At 44.8% G+C, this 19,925-nt stretch overlaps 2 protein-coding genes across 3 annotated transcripts in view; one reads left to right on the top strand and one right to left on the bottom strand.

The window, feature by feature from the left end:
• The window catches only part of NADSYN1 (NAD synthetase 1), a 28,166-nt gene extending 23,862 nt beyond the window's left edge, over window positions 1–4,304 (bottom strand). For both annotated transcript variants that reach the window (XM_073347864.1, XM_073347865.1), the window contains exons 1-4: window positions 4,124–4,304; window positions 2,869–2,929; window positions 2,238–2,354; window positions 184–237 (exon numbers count right to left, since the gene is read on the bottom strand). In XM_073347864.1, the coding sequence (XP_073203965.1) occupies window positions 184–237; window positions 2,238–2,354; window positions 2,869–2,929; window positions 4,124–4,208 (317 nt within the window). In that variant the 5' untranslated portion in view covers window positions 4,209–4,304. The remainder of the gene's footprint in view (window positions 1–183; window positions 238–2,237; window positions 2,355–2,868; window positions 2,930–4,123) is intronic.
• A 3,574-nt stretch (window positions 4,305–7,878) lies between these two features.
• The window catches only part of DHCR7 (7-dehydrocholesterol reductase), a 29,097-nt gene continuing 17,050 nt past the window's right edge, over window positions 7,879–19,925 (top strand). Inside the window, exon 1 of the mRNA XM_073347859.1 lies at window positions 7,879–7,973. The gene's annotated coding sequence lies outside the window, so the exon portion shown is untranslated. The remainder of the gene's footprint in view (window positions 7,974–19,925) is intronic.

The raw sequence follows: 19,925 nt of genomic DNA, 5'->3' as shown, positions 1-19,925 counted from the left end.
GATTGTAAATAGAAAGTTCACAAAAATTGCCCATCTCTTTGAAATTAACAGGTATGAAGCTGGTGTTGCCCCTTTAAATATAAATGTGTTCACATATGATTTGTTTTCGATTGATAACTATATACAAAGAAGTTAACCTAACCTGTGACTATAAAAGGTATTATCTAGATAAGAAATACATACTTGTTTAAAAAGATCACTCTACAGTTGTAGCGAACATTTCTGCACATAACAGGCCTGTACAAAAAAAAGAATCAGTGTTACCTGAAGCTAAGTTTATTAAATAAAACAAGCTGATTATTGAAAAACACTCCAATTAAAAATATCTACCACATTCCAGGAGATCTGCTGCACATGTGATATATATTTTAGCATCCTTTGCCACATTTGACTGCTGTGGAATCTCCAGCGGTGTCAACAGAGTAGAAAAGCTGACCTTATATATTTAATTTTAAAATGATGCAATTCAGAACCACTTAACCTAATACAGCACATAATTGAAAACATTTTCCCTAATGTCAATGTAAGGTTGCTTCTACTCATGAAAGTAGTTTCTCTGTGATAGCTAGTTAGGATCATAAAGCCCTTGACATATATTTATAAATAGAGCCTCAACATTCCTGGGATAGATGCAAGTATTAATCCCATTGGACAGATGGGTAAACTGAGATACAGAAAGGTTGAAAGAATTGTATATGATCACACAATGAGTCCATGATCACCTAGAAATAGAACCCAGACTTTCCGTTTCCCAAGAGTATGCTCTAAATCCTAGTGATCCTTCCACTCAAATCTCTTTAAAAAAAGAATCATCAGAAATCTCTTTTTTCCTTCTGGATACAAACAGGGTCGTTTCACTATTTTTAAGTTTGAAAAATAAAAACCCCAGGTTTTTATTTTTTACTTTCATACTACAGCTCTTCCCATGTAAAAACTTCATGTGCAGGAGCAAAGCTCCTGGTACTGTGTAGGATTCATACAGGGTTCATGCGCTTGGCAACATTCAGGGCACACCCGGAGTGTTGTATAGGAGCTGTGCACACACACCTCCTCCCAAGGGCATGAACCTTGGAATCTCGCCCAGATGACATGAACCGTGGGAAGCCTCCCAGGACTGGGCTCAAGGCCCGAGAGCAAGGAATGCGGTAGATAGAAATTGGTAAATAAGAATGTTAAACAAAGCCAGTGTATTCCTTTTATCTGTTAGAGAATATAATGCGTGGGGGGAGAGAAAAGAATAAAGGAGAGAGTGGAAAGCTGACAGGCAGAAGTCCGTTGGCGGACCAGCCTGTTTGCTTGCTTAAAGCTTTGTGCTGTCTTGTCATTGAACCGCAACAGTACTGGACAACAACATTAAATACAGAGGATAAGTTTTCAAAAGTGCCTTTGTGACTCAGGAGCCAAGTCCCATTTTTAAAATAACTTAGGCACTTTGAAGCCTAAATCACTTTTAAAAGTGGGGCTTAGGAGTCTAAGTCATTAAGGCACTATTGAAAAATTTTCCTATCTATACCTACAACTAAGGTCAACTAGCTACATCATTTAGGGCTATGAAAAATTTCACATCCCATTCAATGTAGTTAGGTCAACCTAACCGTCACTGTATACCCTTCCTTCGACCAAGCTACCACCTCTTGATAGGGTGGATTTACTAAAGCAACTGAAAACCCCTTTCTGTTGATGTATTAAGTGTCTATGCTACAGTGCTAAGCAATGCTATGACTGGGCCACTGTAGCTCTAGAGTCCTTACTATCCAGTAGTGCAGGGGTGGCCAACCTGTGGCTCCAGAGCCACACACGGCTCTTCAGAAGGGAATATGCGGCTCCTTGTATAGTCACCAACTCCGGGGCTGGAGCTACAGGCGCCAACTTTCCAATGTGCCAGGGGTTGCTCACTGCTCAACCCCTGGCTCTGCCACAGGCCCTGCCCCCACTCCATCCCTTTCCATCCTCTTCCCTGAGCCTGCCGTGCCCTCACTCCTTCCCCTTCCCTCCCAGGGCCTCCTGCATGCCACGAAACAGCTGATCAGGAGGTACGGGGAGGGAGGGGGAGGCGCTGATTGGTGGGGCTGTGGGTGGGTGGGAGGCGCTAGGAGCAGGGGCGGGAGCTAGTGACATATAAATTCTGGCTCCTTCTCAGGATCAAGCTGGCCACCCCTGCAGCAGTGTCTGCTCAGGCACCCAGGTCACCTTTTTCCCGTGCAGCTGCCTCTTCACAATAAGTACACAACACTTACATTCCCACATCACAGATGATGTCTTGAGTGGCAGGAGATTCCAAAAGCTTTGCCAGAACTTCAAATGAATGTAAGAGTGTATCGGACTCATAATAGTGATCTGAACAGCCATAGCCACTGTGTACAAAAAGTTACAAAGCAAAAAATTCAGATGAGATCAGTAAGCCACTGCCACTTAAAATAAATAAAAACAACTCTCAAACAGATGGAGATTACACAGAGTACAAACAAACTATATAGTTTACCATTTACATTGACAGCATTTAAAATTCTACAGTATTGTTGTTGAAGTATTCTTTTTCACAAAAAAATAACATGGTTTAAACTAAGAACAGAACTGAACATTACATTTACCATCTGGAATTTTCATTATAATACACTTAATAATTGATGCCACTGTGAGTTGTAAAACAAAGGACCCAATCCTGCACCCTTCACTACCATTAATACATTTTTGCTCATAAAGCCAACCCTGGGGTTTAAACTGCAATTTGCATACTATTACACAGAGTATTCTGCATTACGATTTGTTCTTGACCATTCATTGTTGTTTAGTTATTCTGTTGATGAGCAATATACACTTCTCCCCCTTGAAAAGATACCAAATATACAGGAATTAAGATGGTCTCACCAAATTTCAAGCTCTGGTCCAAGTCTGTATCTTGCTCCTTTGTATTTTGCTATTTCAATACCTATAAAATGGTAGGGTGGGGGGGGAGAAGATGAGTCCATTCTAAACAGAAAACATTAAATGGTAATCTAACCTGTCAGCGTGCGGAGGGGATCCCAGTATTGGACATAAAGTCTCAGGTTGGTTTTAATAGTCTCCATCCATATAACAGTGTCATCCTGTAATCTTTTAGTCCTTTTGAAGTGTCACTATCCCTTTTGGCTCAAGTTTATTTAGAGGCAGATTTTTCAGAAGAGCTCAGTTTCCATTTAGCACCTTAACAAAATGGCCAGATTTTCAAAAGTGCTTAGCAATAACCATTCATTTACATATCTAACTGGGAGCAGAGCTCTTTTGAAAATCTAGCCATTAGAGCCTTATAATGACAAAGGGAAGCTAAGAAAAAAGGAAATGGGTCAGAAGGGGCTGTACAAACTGACGCAGTGGTTCGGTGCAGTGACTTCTACACACGTGAGGCTGCAGCAGCTCCTCCTCACAACTATACCATACTGGGAGAGCTCCACAGGTGCAAGAACAAGGAAACAGGCCTTGCACAACAGATCAACTCCTGGAAAAGCAGGGCTGAAAATCTACTGTGCGAACACTGATGCTGGCTTGACCACTGAGAGCTTCAGCTGCCTCTGTGCACTGCCACAAAGGAGGGCATCATAGAGGCAATCTCTGAGCTGCTCAGAAAGGGTCCTTTCTGCCTGGTCAGGAAGGGACTGGGCTTTTATCTTCACTCTTCTCCTTCCAAGCAGCACCCTCCTCTTTTCCCCCCATTCTTCCTTTCCCACTTTGAGCCAGAGTGGGTCAGCTGGCAGGACAATCTTAGGCTTTCCAGGTCCTCAGAGCAGTTCCTGGTGTCACTTTCCCATGGCTCTCTTCCCTGTCATGGGAAAGGGACACAGGGAGCCACACTGGGGACCAAAAAGCCTAAAACTGTCGGCTGACCCACTCTGGCTCAAAAAAAAAATCCCATTTTAATTCAATCAGGGCAACAACATCACCCCCTGCGCTGAGTTTAGCTGGACACCAGTGGGGCTCAAGAGTTCATGGACCGCCTGCATGGGGCTCAGTTCTCTAGTCACCACCCACTTTGCACCAGCTGCAGCCCCAAGAGGTTGAGAGAAATCTCCCGCCCCCAAGGCCAGGGAGCCACCGCTTCCCCGCTAGGTGATGGCTGAAGCCTTGCCCCTAACGTGCCCCCACTTGCTTTTTAAAATCCGTGCCAAATTGCCATCAAAATCTAGAGCCCACTGGTTGAGGGCGCAGGTAGCCACTGTCACGGTCCTGCCCATGGCTGCAGCTCCGCCCGGGGCGCCGCTCCTCCCCTGCAGCTGGCCGCACGCGAAGCGGCTCCAGCCCGGCCAGCAGCAACACACTGCACCAGCCCTAAGCGCTTCCGGCGGGGCTGACGTTTTCCTTCCTGCCTTCCCTCCTCCCCCCAGATCAGAGCACAGCCTCCAAGGGGCCCTGTCAGGCTTCTCTTCCCCGGCTGCTCGCGTCAGTTTCCAGCTCTCATGCCCTAGCAGCAGGCTGCAATGTTTGGGAAGGGATCTAAACGCCGCAAGGGATTCCAAGCACATTGTATCGGGAGGGGCGGGAGTGTTCATGAAAACGTTTGTATTCATAGTAGGTTTTAGTAAATTTTTTTTAAAATGACCCATTCCCACTGCTTTGGGTCTAAACTATCTTAGGGGGCCCCTTTAAAACAAGCAGGCTTTTGCTTGATTTACCAATCCATGTAATATTTGGAGTTGTGCCATTCATTCAGTGTATACAAGGTTCTGTTATAGAGCTTTTCAACTGAAAAAGCTTATGTTTTGTTATTTAAAATATAAGGTGTAAGGCACCTAAATGCTTTAGTGGTGGCCACTGACATTTACATTTCTAACAAATAAAATGAAGGTGAAAGATTGAAAATACTAAATCTAATCCTGCTCCCATTGTAATCAAACAGAAGTCCTCTTTGACTTCAGTGGGAACGGGATTGGGTCCATTTTTTCTTTTGTGTGCCCTCTGATTGGTGCTGAACATACCCAATTCTCACTAAGTTAAGTGGCAGTTGATATGGGTGTTCAGAAGATCACAGAATTATTAAACTTAATTGTACTCCCATCTCACACCTTGCTCTATGAAGTTTCTCACCCAGACAGTTTACATGACCAATTATTAGGTATTAAAGTGGTTTGTGCAATAGCACCTTATTGAAGAATGCAGCCAAAATCCTGAGTGCGACTTCTTCTCCTGCTAGAATCTTTATTCATGTGTTAACTATTTCTCAGCTATTGTAATTCCCTCACATAGGGGCTCCCTGAGTCCACTGGGCCCAGAACACTGACAATACTACTCCATTGTCTTGTCCTTTAGCTTCTTTAATAGAGATGAACCCAAAGCAAAACCTAAGATCCAAAGGCTCCAGATTTTGGGAGCAATTCAAGATTCCAGAAGTTTGGGGCTTAGGCCCAGACTAATTTTGTTGCTTCTAATCAGTCTCTCAGTCCAGTTGCCCTCTAGGTTTTCAAAGCCCCCACAGATCTCATTATCATCCTCTCTTCTACAGTTGGGGGTCACTCTGAGGGCTTGTCTACATGGTAGGGTAATGCACTGTATGGGGGAGTGGTTTCTAAAATGCACTAATGTGTTGTGCATTAATTGATCTGTGTAGACCCTGCTGGTGTGTACTGAAGGTTCCATAGTATGTTGAAGTGCACTAGGGAAGTTTTTGTGTGCATCAGCAGGGTCTGCACAGATCAATTAATGTGCAACTCATTAGTGTGCTTTAGGAATCACACCCTTGTAGAGTGCATTGCCCCCACCCCATAGATAAGCCCTACATTGTGCTGTCCCATCTATCACTTCTGTCCTCTTAAAACCTTTGCGCCTTTCAGTGCTTTTTCCTCTGACCGCTATTTACATTGAATCAAGCCCTTAAGGTAGCCATTGTATTGTAATGTGCCAACTCTGTGGATGGTAGGATTGTAGTGGCCATCAGCTGAGCCGTCAAATCTGGAAGCAGCATCATTATTTATTTCAAAAGTATAAACTATGATTTTTTTAGGTATGGACTGATTATAAAGTTATGTTAGTTTCATAGTTACAGTCCAGTGAAAAAATGGTATAGTTTGGTGTGGTTTATGTTTTCATCTCACCCTTCATTTGATATGGAAGTAATCTCTCCTGGTTCCCTAGCTGAGTGACCTTCTGAACACAACTTAGTTTGTAGTGGAAAAGACAGTGTAGTGAGTCAGTGTGCTGTAGTCAATTACATAGGTCAGGAGAGAGGGAGTCAGGGAACTGAGGTCTAATTGACTCTGCCTCTCCTTGTTATGTGACTTTGAAAAGTCACTTCACTTCTGTTTCCTCTCTCTCTTTTGTCAATTTAGATTCTGATCTAAACTCTTTGAGGCAGGGACATTCTCTATGTGTTTGTACAGCCCCTAGCACACATACGTTCAGTTGGAACCTATACATGTTACTGTAATAATAGCAACAATAATAATAGCAATGTAAACATTATTTTAAAAATATTTTACATTTATATGATGGTATCCATTCCCAAAGAATCCTAAAGCACTTTATAAATTACATACAAACAGTGTTGCCAAACCCAAGCACTCAAAAATCATGAATTGTGCCCCCAAAATCATTAGATTGCTGTAAAAATCATAAGATTTTTTAAAATTAATAATTTGGAGATCTTCATATTTGCCTTCTGAGGCTGAAAACTCTTCAGGTCACATTTTCAGACTTTTCTCTGCAACTATAAAGGCTAGAAACTTACTAGGGTTTTTAATGAAAGCTGAGAATCTCATGCAATCACTTTAATTCAGAAGTTGTGACTTTAAGAAAAACACCAGATGTCACAGGGCTCATGATACAATTGCAAAAGTAGCAACACTGAAACTGCACCACTGAAATGCAGCCAGTTCTAGGGTGGAGGGCAACAACCAACTAGCACAAAGTATGCTGCACAACTGAGTGATTATGGGCAGTGGAAATTTTGGCCAGCTAGACTGGGATTTATGCTATGGGATCTTTAATCCACACAGAGCAGACACATCCTTGGATTTTGAGGGTTTGTTTAAATAATTCTGAATCAAATCTGCTATCCAGTAGAATACGGTAAAATACTTTGCAGGTTGAAAGAACATAGCAGCTTGCAAGGGACTCAGTGAAGCACAAAATGTCACGGATGAACACAGAAAACAGCAGCTTCCCTAGTCACCGATCTCTTATATGTGAAGATCAGCATTTTCAAAATGTCCATTAATGTTGGGCACCAGTTGGGTGCCCAGATTTAATGAACACTTCATAAAATGTAGGACTTAGTCTCTCTGTGATTCAACTGGTTAATAACACCAATGTAGTTTTATGTTACTTTTTTATTCATCATTAAGTGTCTTGTGAGACTTTTTTAATTGTTTGTAAATCACAGTGAGATTCTCAGATGGAAGGTGCTATAGATGTGCAAAGTATGATGACTTCAGAAATTAAATGGATTATTCCTGTAATCATTAACTTAAAATTTGCACCACAATGCGCAGGCAAAGATCTCTTCTGCAGTCATAAATGGCACAGACACAAATGCACTACTTCGAACTAACCTTAAGACTGCAAGTGATAGAGTGCTCAGATTAAAAGATAAATAGTTCATTTTTTATCTATCTACGTACGTGCTGGAACCCGGAGTGCTGAGGGTGCTGCTGGGATAGGGTTTACAATGTGGTTCAATGGCTCCCAGCAGTCCCCCCCATCCCCCCGCTATACAAATTGTTCCAGCATCCCTGTCTGTCTAGATTTTTTTCTGTAAAATATTCATAGGGTGGTGGTTGTCATGGTTATTTCATGAGCTCGCTGGTGGTTTGAAACAGTTGCACCAATCCAGCTGTGTAGCACCATGTGATGTTTGAGAGAACATGCAGGTGATTGGACACTAAGCTTTAATATGTAATTCCTGAGGGAGTGGCAAAGACTAAAAAGAACTTTAACCAGCCTGAAGTAGCCTGTTTTGTTGGTACTTTTAAGAGTTCAGCTGGGTGGAACCACAAGCAAAGAAGGGGGTAAGGAGTATTTATATTATAATCGGGTTTCTAATTAGAATTGAAACTTAGATTTGAAACAGATCAGAGTCAATAAGTAAATCAGATAATCAGTTATATAAATCCTGTCTTAAGCAACAGTATGCATATACGTGTTGCAAAATGTATTACAAGAGGTTCATAACGATAATGGATAGAATATGGTTAGAAAACATGGACAAAAATGAAAATTTGACCACCAAAAAACGATTTTTGTTGTGATTTCCTCAATTTCTGTCTTAGATCCAGTTTTCTGACCTGCGCTAGAAATGGGGTAGCTGTGGTCCTTTATAATGTGACCATTTTGCATTGCTGTTTATTTCTGAATTGGTGGCAGTCTGCTCCATATTGTGAGGCTGTTTTTGCAGCTTCCTTTCTCTGCCTTGCCTTTTAACAACATCTTCCAATTCTGATAGAGAATTACAGCTTTTTTTTTTTTTTGTAAAGCAGATATTCTGTTTGCAGAGTTAAATAAAGCAATTTGAGCAATACAGCAAGGGAATAAGAGACCTTTCTTACCCAACTGGTGTTGGAAAAGATGTGCTACCTGATCTTAGATTTCTACAGGAAAATTGGAAGAACATATGTTTATGCAACTTCTGTTTTAAATGTATATTCAAACTGATCACTGTGTAAAACAAGCTTCATGCTTGCAGGAACTATTTGATTCTTGATCTGTTAAAGACTTATCTGCACATACACTGTATGGTTTTTGTTGTTAAATATTATGTTCGAACCCATATTGGTCCTTAGGAGGGAAGGGAAAATAGCATTTAGCAAGACAGAGTGAAAGAAACTGGAAGATTAAACTGTTGTGTAATAAACAGACAAGCTTTATGTAGGGGTGTTCTTTTGTGGGGGGAGGGTTGTTGTATGACATGCTAAACAATTCCTCTGCTTAATACATACAAGACTGGTGGCAAGTAACAATGGTTTCGCTAATCATGGTTTTTAGTTAAACATCCATGATCCATTAATCTTTATTGAATGAGTCTCTTGCATACAGCTGCTATTTTCTTTCAACACGCAAAATAGTTTATAGTATTCTATAGGAGAGCTGATGTGAGTCAGGATTCATTTAAAAACAAAATCAATAAATAACTAAGGTTCTGTCTTATTTTTGTGAATTAAAGATCCCATCACACTTCATGCAAATGTCCTTTGTCAAAATTTCTCCCCCCTCTGTTTTGCAGCATTTTTTTTTTTTTTGTGACCTTTGTTGAAGGCTTCCGGCCATTCCAGAGGTGGTTGCATTTCAGTGGTGCTGTACGTCTTTTATAAAGCACTCTGATGAGATGGGTCTGAAGCAAACTTACAATCCTGAACCACAATGAAAACCACATTAACTATCAATATTTAAAATGACTTACATATTTTTTACTCTACGATCTTTGTGCAATTCTCCTAATACAAAATCACAGTTTGTGCTTATATAATAGATAGAGTAATTCTTTATAAAGATGAAAAATATTTTCAGCTTCTGGACATAGGAATATGATCACTGTAGCCCAGCTCTGACTGACAAAACTTAGGCCTTGGCTACATTTGCGAGTTACAGCACAATGAAGGAGCCCTGGGCACACTAGCTCACTCCCCGTCCACACTGGCAAGGCAGATAGAGCACTCTGACTCTGCGGCTACAGCGCTGCTGGTACTCCACCTCGGCGAATAACGTTTGCTGCACCCCCGCTGGAGCGCTGCGGCGCCAGTGTGGACGCCCTGGTCCTATTGTGCGCTCTGATCGGCCTCCATAAGTGTCCCACAATGCCTGTGCTAGCCACTCTGGTCATCACTTTGAACTCTACTGCCCTGCCCTCAGGTGACCAACCGTCAGATCCGCCCTTTACATTCTCTGGGAATTTTGAAAAATCCCTTCCTGTCATATGTGTTACTTGAGTCGATATCGTCGGAGCCCTCACTGTCACTTTGGATCGTAAGGAATAACTCGATTGCCAAATGTGATGCGTTGGCGAGACTCGTCAGCATACTCCTCAGCAGTTCAGGCTCCATTCCCGCAGACCGGAAGGGAAGACAGAGCACGCAGTACAAAAAACGTTGAAAGATGGCGCCAAATGTGAACAGAAGCAAAGGGAATGCTGGGATGCAAAACAATGCATCACGGGGCGTTGGGACAGGACCCAGAATACCCCACACTCCCCGCCCCCTTCCCACAAGCCACGGTGCCAGAATGGGAAGAGGTGCTCTGTGGGATAGCTACCCATAATGCACCACTCCCAATGCTGCTGCAAGTGCCGCAAATGTGGCCACATCAGTGCGCTTGCAGCTGTCAGTGTGGACAGACTGCAGCGTTTTCCCTACTGCGTTCTACAAAGGCGGGTTTAACTCACAGCGCTCTACATCTGCAAGTGTAGCCATGCCCTTAATATCATCGCATCTTTAAAAGCTGATGCTGTCTTTCCAAAGGGGAACAATGAGCCAGTAGCCACTCTAGTCACACCTCCTTTTAAGAATTTGATTGGATGTAAGAAGTGGTCACAGAGGAAACAGCACTAAAAGGAACTAAAATTTAGAAGGTTTTCTGAGGAGGGGAAGTATCCACTAGAGCAGAGTTTGCAATAGATAAGGTTGTATAATTTTAAAAGTCTGCCCCCCAACACACACACAGGTACTACACAGATACCTGGATGGGAAAGATTTCAGAGTAGCAGCCATGTTAATCTGTATTCGCAAAAAGAAAAGGAGTACTTGTGGCACCTTAGAGACTAACCAATTTATCTGAGCATAAGCTTTGGTGAGCTACAGCTCACTTCATCGGATGCATTTATCCGATGAAGTGAGCTGTAGCTCACAAAAGCTTATGTTCAGATAAATTTGTTAGTCTCTAAGGTGCCACAAGTACTCCTTTTCTGGATGGGAAAGTGGATAGAAAGAGGCCTATGCAGAAACTTTAAACACCAAAACCAAGTGGATCGGGATACCTGATAGGAAACCTCAGAGATTATAGGTGGGCTTGATCCCATAAGTTTAGATCCAAATGAAAGTGAAATGAAATTTTCCATGAATTCCTCCCCCACTGTGGTTTCTGGATTGTGAGTTTTACTTCAGACCCATCTCTGGTTAAGATGCTGAAGGATGGGTCAGAGAAGTAGCATGTTCACAATGTTCAGGACGCACTGAAGTTCAGAGAGAGAGTTTCAGGAAGTCCCTAGATGAAGGAATTTAAATAGCTAAGAAGCATTTAAGATGAGAATGAAGATTCCAGCACAAACGAGAGTCATAATCAAGAACAATTAGCAGTTTTTTGTGCAATATTAACTTGATTAATTACCTTTGCAGCCTTGGAACTAGTTAGGTAAACTGTGTGTTGGACAGTTTCTGGAGCAGTAGAGATTTCCTAACTCATTATTAGCGTGGCTGGCTGCCTGTCGAGTGAGTGTTTGTTTGTTTTTGTTTTGTTGTGTTTGTTTTTATTACCAGAGTTTGGTTGAAAATGTGGGACTTGTCTACATGGGAAAGTGAATTTAAATCCATATTGTTATATCTGTAAACCCCAGCCAAGTAGACACTTATTCCAGTGTAAGTAGGCTTGGCAGAATTAGATTTTAATTGTTTTATGATTTAAATGGTTAATGTAGGTGTTTTATAATTTAATTTAAATGGTTAATATAGGTGTATGTTTTAAAGCATTTTTATATTTTTATTTATTTAAATTTTCAAAGTTGTGGGAAATTGCAGTTTTGCTGATGAAGGTGTAAGTAAGGAGTATGGGGCCCATTGGGAGCGTTAAATCAACAATTACCCCTTTACATATATAGAAGAAAGTTTAGGTGAGCAACACCCAGACAGCTAACTCCTCCGGACAAAGGTATTTATGAACTGACATCTTGTGACAATGCTAGCTGTAGTAGCAACCTAGTCACTGACATTTCTGCAGCACAGAGAAGCCTGCAGGCTTATTTAGAAGCAATTAACCAGCTTCGGGGAGGAGGACATTACAGGGTGGTAATTGCTAGGCTAATAACAAGACCGTTCACTCAGTAACAGGGCAGATACATATTTGGGGGAGAGAAAGTCATGGAGAGTTAGGGTGACCAGATAGGCACCTGTCCTGATGCTATATGAGAAAAAGCCCCGAATATCAAGACTGTCCCTATAACATCGGGACATCTGGTCATATAAGAATGGCCACACTGGGTCAGACCAAAGGTCCATCCAGGCCAGTACCGTGTCTGCTGACAGTGGCCAATGCCAGGTGCCCCAGAGGGAGTGAACCTAACAGGAAATGATCAAGTGATCTCTCTCCTGCCATCTCTCTCCACCCTCTGACAAACACAGAGGCTAGGGACACCATTCCTAACTCATCCTGGCTAATAGCCATTGGAGAGTTCAGAAGGTGAGCTGAGGAGAAGAAGGAAGCTGTGTGGAAATCTCTTCTAACTGTATACTTTTCATATGATTTGTTATGTGTTGAAACTGAAGGTTAAATACATGGGTGCTGGAAAGGAAACAGCCTGAGAGACCACGAAAACAGGCTAAGCAGTGCTGCTCACTTGGGTAGCTGAAGAAGCACCTTGTGGCACTTCTACAACTAGAAATGTCAACCTGACATTTCGCTAGTGCTAACAGGAGTCCTAATGAGATTCAGAGTAACAGCTGTGTTAGTCTGTATTCACAAAAAGAAAAGGAGTACTTGTGGCACCTTAGAGACTAACCAATTTATTTGAGCATAAGCTTTTGTGGGCTACAGCCCACTTCATCGGATGCTGTAGCTCACGAAAGCTTATGCTCAAATAAATTGGTTAGTCTCTAAGGTGCCACAAGTACTCCTTTTCTTTTTGCTAATGAGATTGTTTTTTTTTTTTTCCCCCTGGTGTTGCAAGCTGGGCATGTGTGGAGAGGGAGATGGTGTTATCCAGGCTGTTACTCTGGAGAAGTAAATGTGATTTTTGTTTGTTTGTCTTGTTTTTAATTCTGCTTGGTAATAGATTACAGCTTGATTAGTTGGGACCTTTTCTGTGTTTCTGAATGAATAGAGATTGTTGCCGGCACCCAGTGCCGAGAGGCTAAACAACAGCTGGAGTTGGTTCGCTACCCGGTGTGATTACACCCAATAATCACAACGGGGTGGAGAAGCAGAAAAGTTTATTTGCAGCTGCAAAAAGGTACAGGGAGAATAGAATCTCAGATCCTGCACACAGAGCAGGAAGTTACACAGGCTTTTATACATCCTTTTTCCCAGCATACTTATCCAATAGCAAGCTGCCCCAAGTATCCATGTAGCCAGCCAATCCAGTTCCCAGCTAGTTCCCTTGTTCTCTATCATTTGTTAAACCATACATAAAGCTGCTTTATTCAGCATTGTTCTTCCATATCTGCCCTGTTTGGCCTTGCTTAGTTTCAGGCAGTCTGACGCTGCAACATGTTGCAGATCCTCCGCATAACTGCTGCGAGTGTCTCCAGGCGGGGGGGCCAAGGACACTTGGGCTTAGTACGCAGAGCTGCTGCGAGTGCCTCCAGGCGGGGGGGGGGGGGGCGCTAAGGACACTTGGGCCTAGTGCGAGGGGGCTTCATCGACACTCATGGTCTTCCATCCCCTCGAGTTACCTAGTGGCCATGCCCCAGTGTCCCCAACAACTCCCTCCTTTGAGAACACTCAACAACCTTGGCTTCGAGTTTTCTCACTTGAGCTACTTATTTCTTTACAATAGGACTTTGCATAAGTACTTTGTGATAGCTCTGAAGAGAATGACATATTAACTTTTGCAAAAGAGCCCTAACACATGATACTCCACAGCATAATACCAGTAATACAAGCAATACAGGAAAGAGAAGTTTCAATAACAGGCTAAATAAACCACCAAGTGAAAACAACAAACCCCAGCCTGAAAACAAGGCTTGCAATTAACCAGTTTCGGGGAGGAGGACATCACTGAGTGGTAAACCACCAAGCCAAAACGACAAATCCCAGCCTGAAAACAAGGTTTGCAATTTAGAAGCAATTAACCAGTTTCGGGGAGGAGGACATTACTTACAATTGCTCTCTGGGGCAGTATAGGCAACCTGTGCTCCGGCATGGGCCTTAGCCTGTACCACCTTTTCATAGATCTCATAACTGCTATCATTTACATATACACAACATCGGGGCCCGACGAGGGCACAAACCCCTCCTTGGGATGCCAAGAGATAGTCCAAAGCCAGCCTGTTTTGGAGGGAAAACGTCCTGAGCTGCTGTACCTCTTTATTTAATGTTTTTACTGCTGATCCTAAATCGCTAACCGAGTCCTCTAACTCTAAGGCCACTTTCTCAAGTACCATTTGCAGCCTTACAGTATAGCGGCCTATGCATGCCATGGCTGGCCCGGTAAACAGTGGCGCTATTCCCAGTACAGAGCACCCTACAAGCTTCTCGGTCGTGAGGGAATTCTTCATATTGCCCTCCAATGCCGTAGTCAGTCGCCGCAGGGTCTTTTCTCGTGACTCAACAGAGGTGTCTCGGGCATTTCTAATCTTTCCTTTGGGCAGTGTGGCAGTTATTGACAGATGAGGAACTCCATGAGCTATATAACAGCTACCTGTCCAGTTGGCTGGCAGCACCTTGTAAGCCTTTCGGCCACATACAAAATAGTGACCCTGTAGGGCCCAGTAAGGACCGTTTCTTAAGGGGATTCCTGGGATATTTAAGGCTGCTTTGGCTGCTTTTCCAAACAGTTCATATGCCCCTAAGGGGGCATCCTATCCTCCTGATTGGGTACAAGTGGGGGCGTTTCTAATTGTGCCGTTCAAATTACACTCACCATAGGGACCACTACAAACCCACCATTGGCTTGCTACATTGGAGATATTAACTGGATGGCAAGTTATATTTCCAAATCTTTCTTTTGTGGTAAGATTATTTGTAAGAGTTTCCCTAAAAGGGGAGGAACCATTACACCCACACTGCTGTCTTCCCCTTTTGGTCTTTATCCAATACCCATCAGCCCACTGTGTAATAACACAGGAGCTTTTTCCCACAGGACGCCCATAGTGATCAGATTGGTTTCGGGTAAAACATAACACTCCCTCAGTGAGTACTGCAACTGAATACTCCTGGTCCTGATAGGTGGCTTGCTGTAAAGAGGTCTTATTTCAGAACGGCGAGTCCGTTCTTTCCTACTCTTTGGTGGCGGCTAATTCTGCTAGGGTCAGGGGCAGCATGTCAAGGGGCATTCCCGTTTTGGGGGACAGTGGAGTTGGAGCACATACCCAGCAATCAGTCTGGTTTGTTAAAGTAGCAACATGGTGTGCAAGCGAAACAAAGGAGTTATGCTCCCGATATGCACAGTTTGGAAATACCAATTCAGAGAATAACAATGTTACCCAATTAATTATCGCCAGAGTCTTTTTAACCCAGGGTCTCCAGTACCTGGGTGGGCCCATTTTAGCGTAAAGGTGCCCACTATTTGTGTCTTTTAAATAGTAGCTTTAGCCCAAGATCGTCACTAGATGAGGAGTCAGCAGATTGGACGGTCCACTGTTCTGCTGACGAGGGGGCGGGTACTGCCTTCAGACGAGAGTGATGGATCCAGTTCTTGTGTCCCTCGATCTTTGCTGCTGTATGGGAGATCAGCAGGACGGTATAGGGTCCTTTCCATTTTTCCTGGAGAGGCTCGTCTTTCCAGGTACGAACAAGCACGGAGTCACCGGGCTGTAAGGAGTGGACGGGAGAGTCCAAGGGGAGAGGCTGGGAATCCTTAGTATACCTGTGAAGAGACAAGAGAACAGCAGACAGGGAACACATATACTGTGACAAAAAACCATTACCCAGCTTCCATTCCCCTGACAGAACCGGGGTGCCATTCATAGGCCATGCCCTTCCAAACATAATTTCAAAGGGACTAAGCCCTAATCTACCCTTAGGGAGAACGCGGATATGAAGTAGGACGAGGAGCGAAGCATCAGGCTATCGCAGTGAGGCTTCTTGGCACACTTTTGAGAGATGCCGTTTAAGGGTCTGATTGGTACGCTCCACTACCCCACTGGCTTGCAGTCTCCAGGGCGTATGGAGTTTCCAGGGGATCTGTAAGGCATGTGAGATGCTTAGAATGATTTTTGATGTGAAGTGTGTCCCGTTGTCAAATTCCATCCACAGGGGGAGTCCACAGAGAGGAATGATCTCCTTAACAAACTTGAGGGCCACTGTTCTGGCAGTGCAGTTACGGTATGGGAAGGCTTCTGGCCATCCGCTGAACCGATCCACTATGACAAGGAGATATTTGAACCCTTGGGTCCGGGGAAACTCAGTAAAGTCTATTTGCCACACTTGTCCGGGGCCCGGAGTGGGTTCTAGGGCAGCTGGTGGCACAGGATGTCCCGGTCGGGGGTTATTCTTTTGGCAGACTAAGCAGTCTGCTTGTACCTGGGCAGCCAGGGGTCGGAGTCCGGAAGTGATAAAGTATTTTCCCTTTAGCTGGATAAGTGCTTCCCTGCCAGCATGAGTGGTTTGATGTAGTTTCTGCAGCACTGGCCGGATCAGGCCCTTTGGTAAGAGGACCTTCCCTTCCGGGGAATGGAGCCATCCCTCCTTTTCCCGGAGACCAAGTTTGTCAGTTAGCTGTCTCTCCTCCCCAGAGTACTGAGGGGTGGAAGCTCCCCTACTGATGGGATAAGGGCATGCATATGGACGTTTTCAGTCTGAGGGGATGGCAGGGTGGCAGCATGCTTAGCCTCTCTATCTGCCCGGACGTTACCTCTGGCCACATCTTGATCTTCCCTTTGATGGGCTTTACAGTGTACCACCGCCACTTCCGAGGGAAGTTGTATGGCTTCTAGGAGCCGGAGGATTTGGGGCCCATACTTGACTGGGGAGCCTTGGGCTGTCAGCATTCCTCTTTGCTTCCATAGGCCAGCATGAGCATGCAGCACACCAAAAGCATACTTTGAATCAGTAAAAATGTTGACCCGCTTTCCTTTTGACCGTTCAAGTGCACGGGTCAGGGCTGTTAGTTCGGCAAGCTGGGCAGAGGTCCCAGCAGGCAAACCTTCAGCTTCCACAGTGTCATGGAGGGTCACAACAGCATAACCCGCCCTCCTTTGCCCATCTATTACAGTACTGCTACCATCAGTGTACCACTCATAATCTGCATTTGGGAGGGGTACATCCTTTAAATCCAGACGGCTGGAGTACTGGACATCTATGATCTCTAAACAGTCATGTTTCTGTTCCTCTGTTTCTGGCAAGAGGGTGGCTGGGTTAAGGGAGGGGCAAGACTGTAAGGTGACTTCAGAGTTCTCTAACAACTTAGCCTGATACCGAGCAATCCGAGCCTGGGTGAGCCAAAGCCCTCCCTTTGCATCCAATAAGGCTCGGACCATATGGGGAGTATAGATTTGCATAATCCCTCCCAACGTTAGCTTCTCGGCTTCCTCAAGCACTAGGGCAGTAGCTGCGACCACCCGTAAACATGCCGGCCAACCCTTTGCAATCTGGTCCAGTTGCTTAGAAAAATAAGCCACGGGACGTCTCCATGTTCCTAACAGCTGTGTGAGCACTCCTAGGGCCACCCCCTTTCGTTCATGTACATACAACTGAAACAGCTTACAGAGATCCAGCAGGCCCAGAGCTGGTGCTTCCATCAATTTTCTTTTCAGGATTTTAAATGCCCTGTCAGCCTCTGGGGTCCAATAGAAGGGGTCATGATCTGCTCCTTTTACACAGTCGTACAGGAGTTTAGCCCACAGTCCAAACTCTGGGATCCATATCCTGCAAAAGCCTGCCATACCCGGAAATGCCCTGAGCCGCTTACGATTACTTGGGGTAGGAACTTGACAGATACCTTCCTTTCTTTCGCTTGAAAGCTGACGCTCCCCTTGCCTTATGTGAAACCCGAGGTACTGTACCTCTGGGAGGGCGATTTGAGCCTTACTCCATGCTACCCGATATCCCCAGAGTCCAATAAAATTCAGGAGGCTCACGGTGGCTTTAAGGCAGGGGGTTTGGCCCACAGTGGCAATTAACAAATCATCTACATACTGCAGAAGGAGGGTCTCCTCATTATCCCACTCCTCTAGGTGCCTGGCCAAAGAGGGTGGGGGAGTTTTTAAATCCCTGGGCCAACACTGTCCAGCAAAGTTGCTTTTTAACCCTTTTGCGGTCCTCCCACTCAAAGGAGAAAATCTCCTGTGACGGGGTGGCAACTGGGATGGTAAAGAAAGCATCTTCCAGAGTGAGGACTGAAAAATGGGTATACTGTCCCCCTATAGAAGCCAATAAGGTATACGGGTTAGGGACAAGAGGGTGCAAAGTCTTAACCCGTTCATTGACTGCCCTTAGGTCCTGTACCAGCCGATACGTGCCATTAGGCTTCTATACGGGTAGAATGGGAGTGTTCCAGGCTGACTGACATTCCCGGAGAATACCATACATTAGGAATCGATCTATAGTTTCCTGTAAACCTTCTCTGGCTTCCCTCTTGATTGGATACTGTTTTACTTGCACTGGGCCTTTCCCTGGTATGAGCTGAATAGTAACGGGGGTCTGGTGGGTGGCCTTTCCTGGAATCCCTGATGCCCACACGAGGGGGTATACCTGGTCTTCCCACAGGCTCCATTCTGGGGCTTGCGTGGCTGAGGGCTCAACTGCAAGGGTCATGATCCATGCATTCTCAGGGGTAAGGTAAGCGTTATTTCATCCTCAGTAAAATGCAGGGTCGCACCAAGGCAACAAAGCAGATCCCGTCCCAGCAGAGGTGTAGGACGCTCAGGGAGGTATACCAGCTTGTGGGATATAGTTCTGTTTCCCAAAGTGCATTCCGCTGGGGCATACACTGGGCACTTGGTGTCTTTGCCTGTGGCTCCTACCACAGTAAGGGAATCTGCTACTGGCAACTGAAGGGGTCGATTTACAGCAGTTCATGCCGCGCCAGAGTCCACTAAAAAATCTATTTATGAGCTTCCCACCCGCATCTTTACTCGGGGTTCCGGGGGTAGGGTGGTCCGTCTCCCCTGACACCCCTATTCCTGCTCCGCCATCACCATCATAGAGGCACTCCCCTTTTCTTTCCTCTTTGGGCACTCATTTTTCCAGTGTCCCTCTTGTCGACACAAGGCACACTGGTTGCGACCCAGTCGTCTCTCCTGCGTGCCCGGACGTTCGTGTCCACGGCCCCTTCCTCCCCAGCCACTTCTCTTAGTGCCGGCCTGTACCGCTGTTACCATCAGTCTCACTTGCTTTCTCTCCTTCTCTGTCTCTCTCAGACTATAAGCTCGGTTTGCAGTCTCTATGATTTGTGCCATGGTCATGTCCATTAAATCCTCCTTTTTTTGTAACTTTCTCTTAATATCAGGGGCTGCTCTGCTTGTAAAAATTCCCTTAATAATTGACTCAGTTGCCTGATCATCAGGGTCTGCATTAGTGTTCTGTCAAATTGTGTCCCGAATACGCTGTAGAAAGGCCCCAGGGCTTTCTTTTAAATCCTGCATTACTTCATATGGCTTTGCCCAATTATTATGTCGGACAGCCGAGTGACGAAGTCCATGCAAAAGCAACTCCTTATAGGAGGTAAGGCGGGTCATATCCCCATGATCATTTGGATCCCACCTGGGGTCTGCTCGGGGGACTTTAATACGATCCCGGCCGTACCGTCTCTGCGCCTCCTCCCTTGCCTTGGACACAACCTGTTGTCTTTCAACCTCAGACAATAGGGTTCGCAGGAGGATGTTACAGTCATCCCAGTCCGGCTTGTGACTACTGAGGCACCCCTCAAAGACTGATATAAACCTGCTTGGGTTGGTGGAAAACTCTCCTGCCTGTGCTTTGAAAGCAGCCAAATCCACAGGATTAAAGGGCACATGAGTATAAACCTGCATAGTCGTGGCCGGACACCTGTCCGATCCAGACCGGGCGACTTTAGTTTCGGTGATTAAGGGGTATAGGCCAACCATTGGGGACTTACAAGGTGTGGGTGTAGGGGCCGAAGGGGACACCGGCTCTGCCAT

Source organism: Lepidochelys kempii, chromosome 6, assembly GCF_965140265.1.
Source record: "Lepidochelys kempii isolate rLepKem1 chromosome 6, rLepKem1.hap2, whole genome shotgun sequence".
Lineage (NCBI taxonomy): Eukaryota > Metazoa > Chordata > Testudines > Cheloniidae > Lepidochelys > Lepidochelys kempii.
Note: the sequence above shows the minus strand (reverse complement) of the source record. Positions and strands in the feature narration are given on the sequence as shown.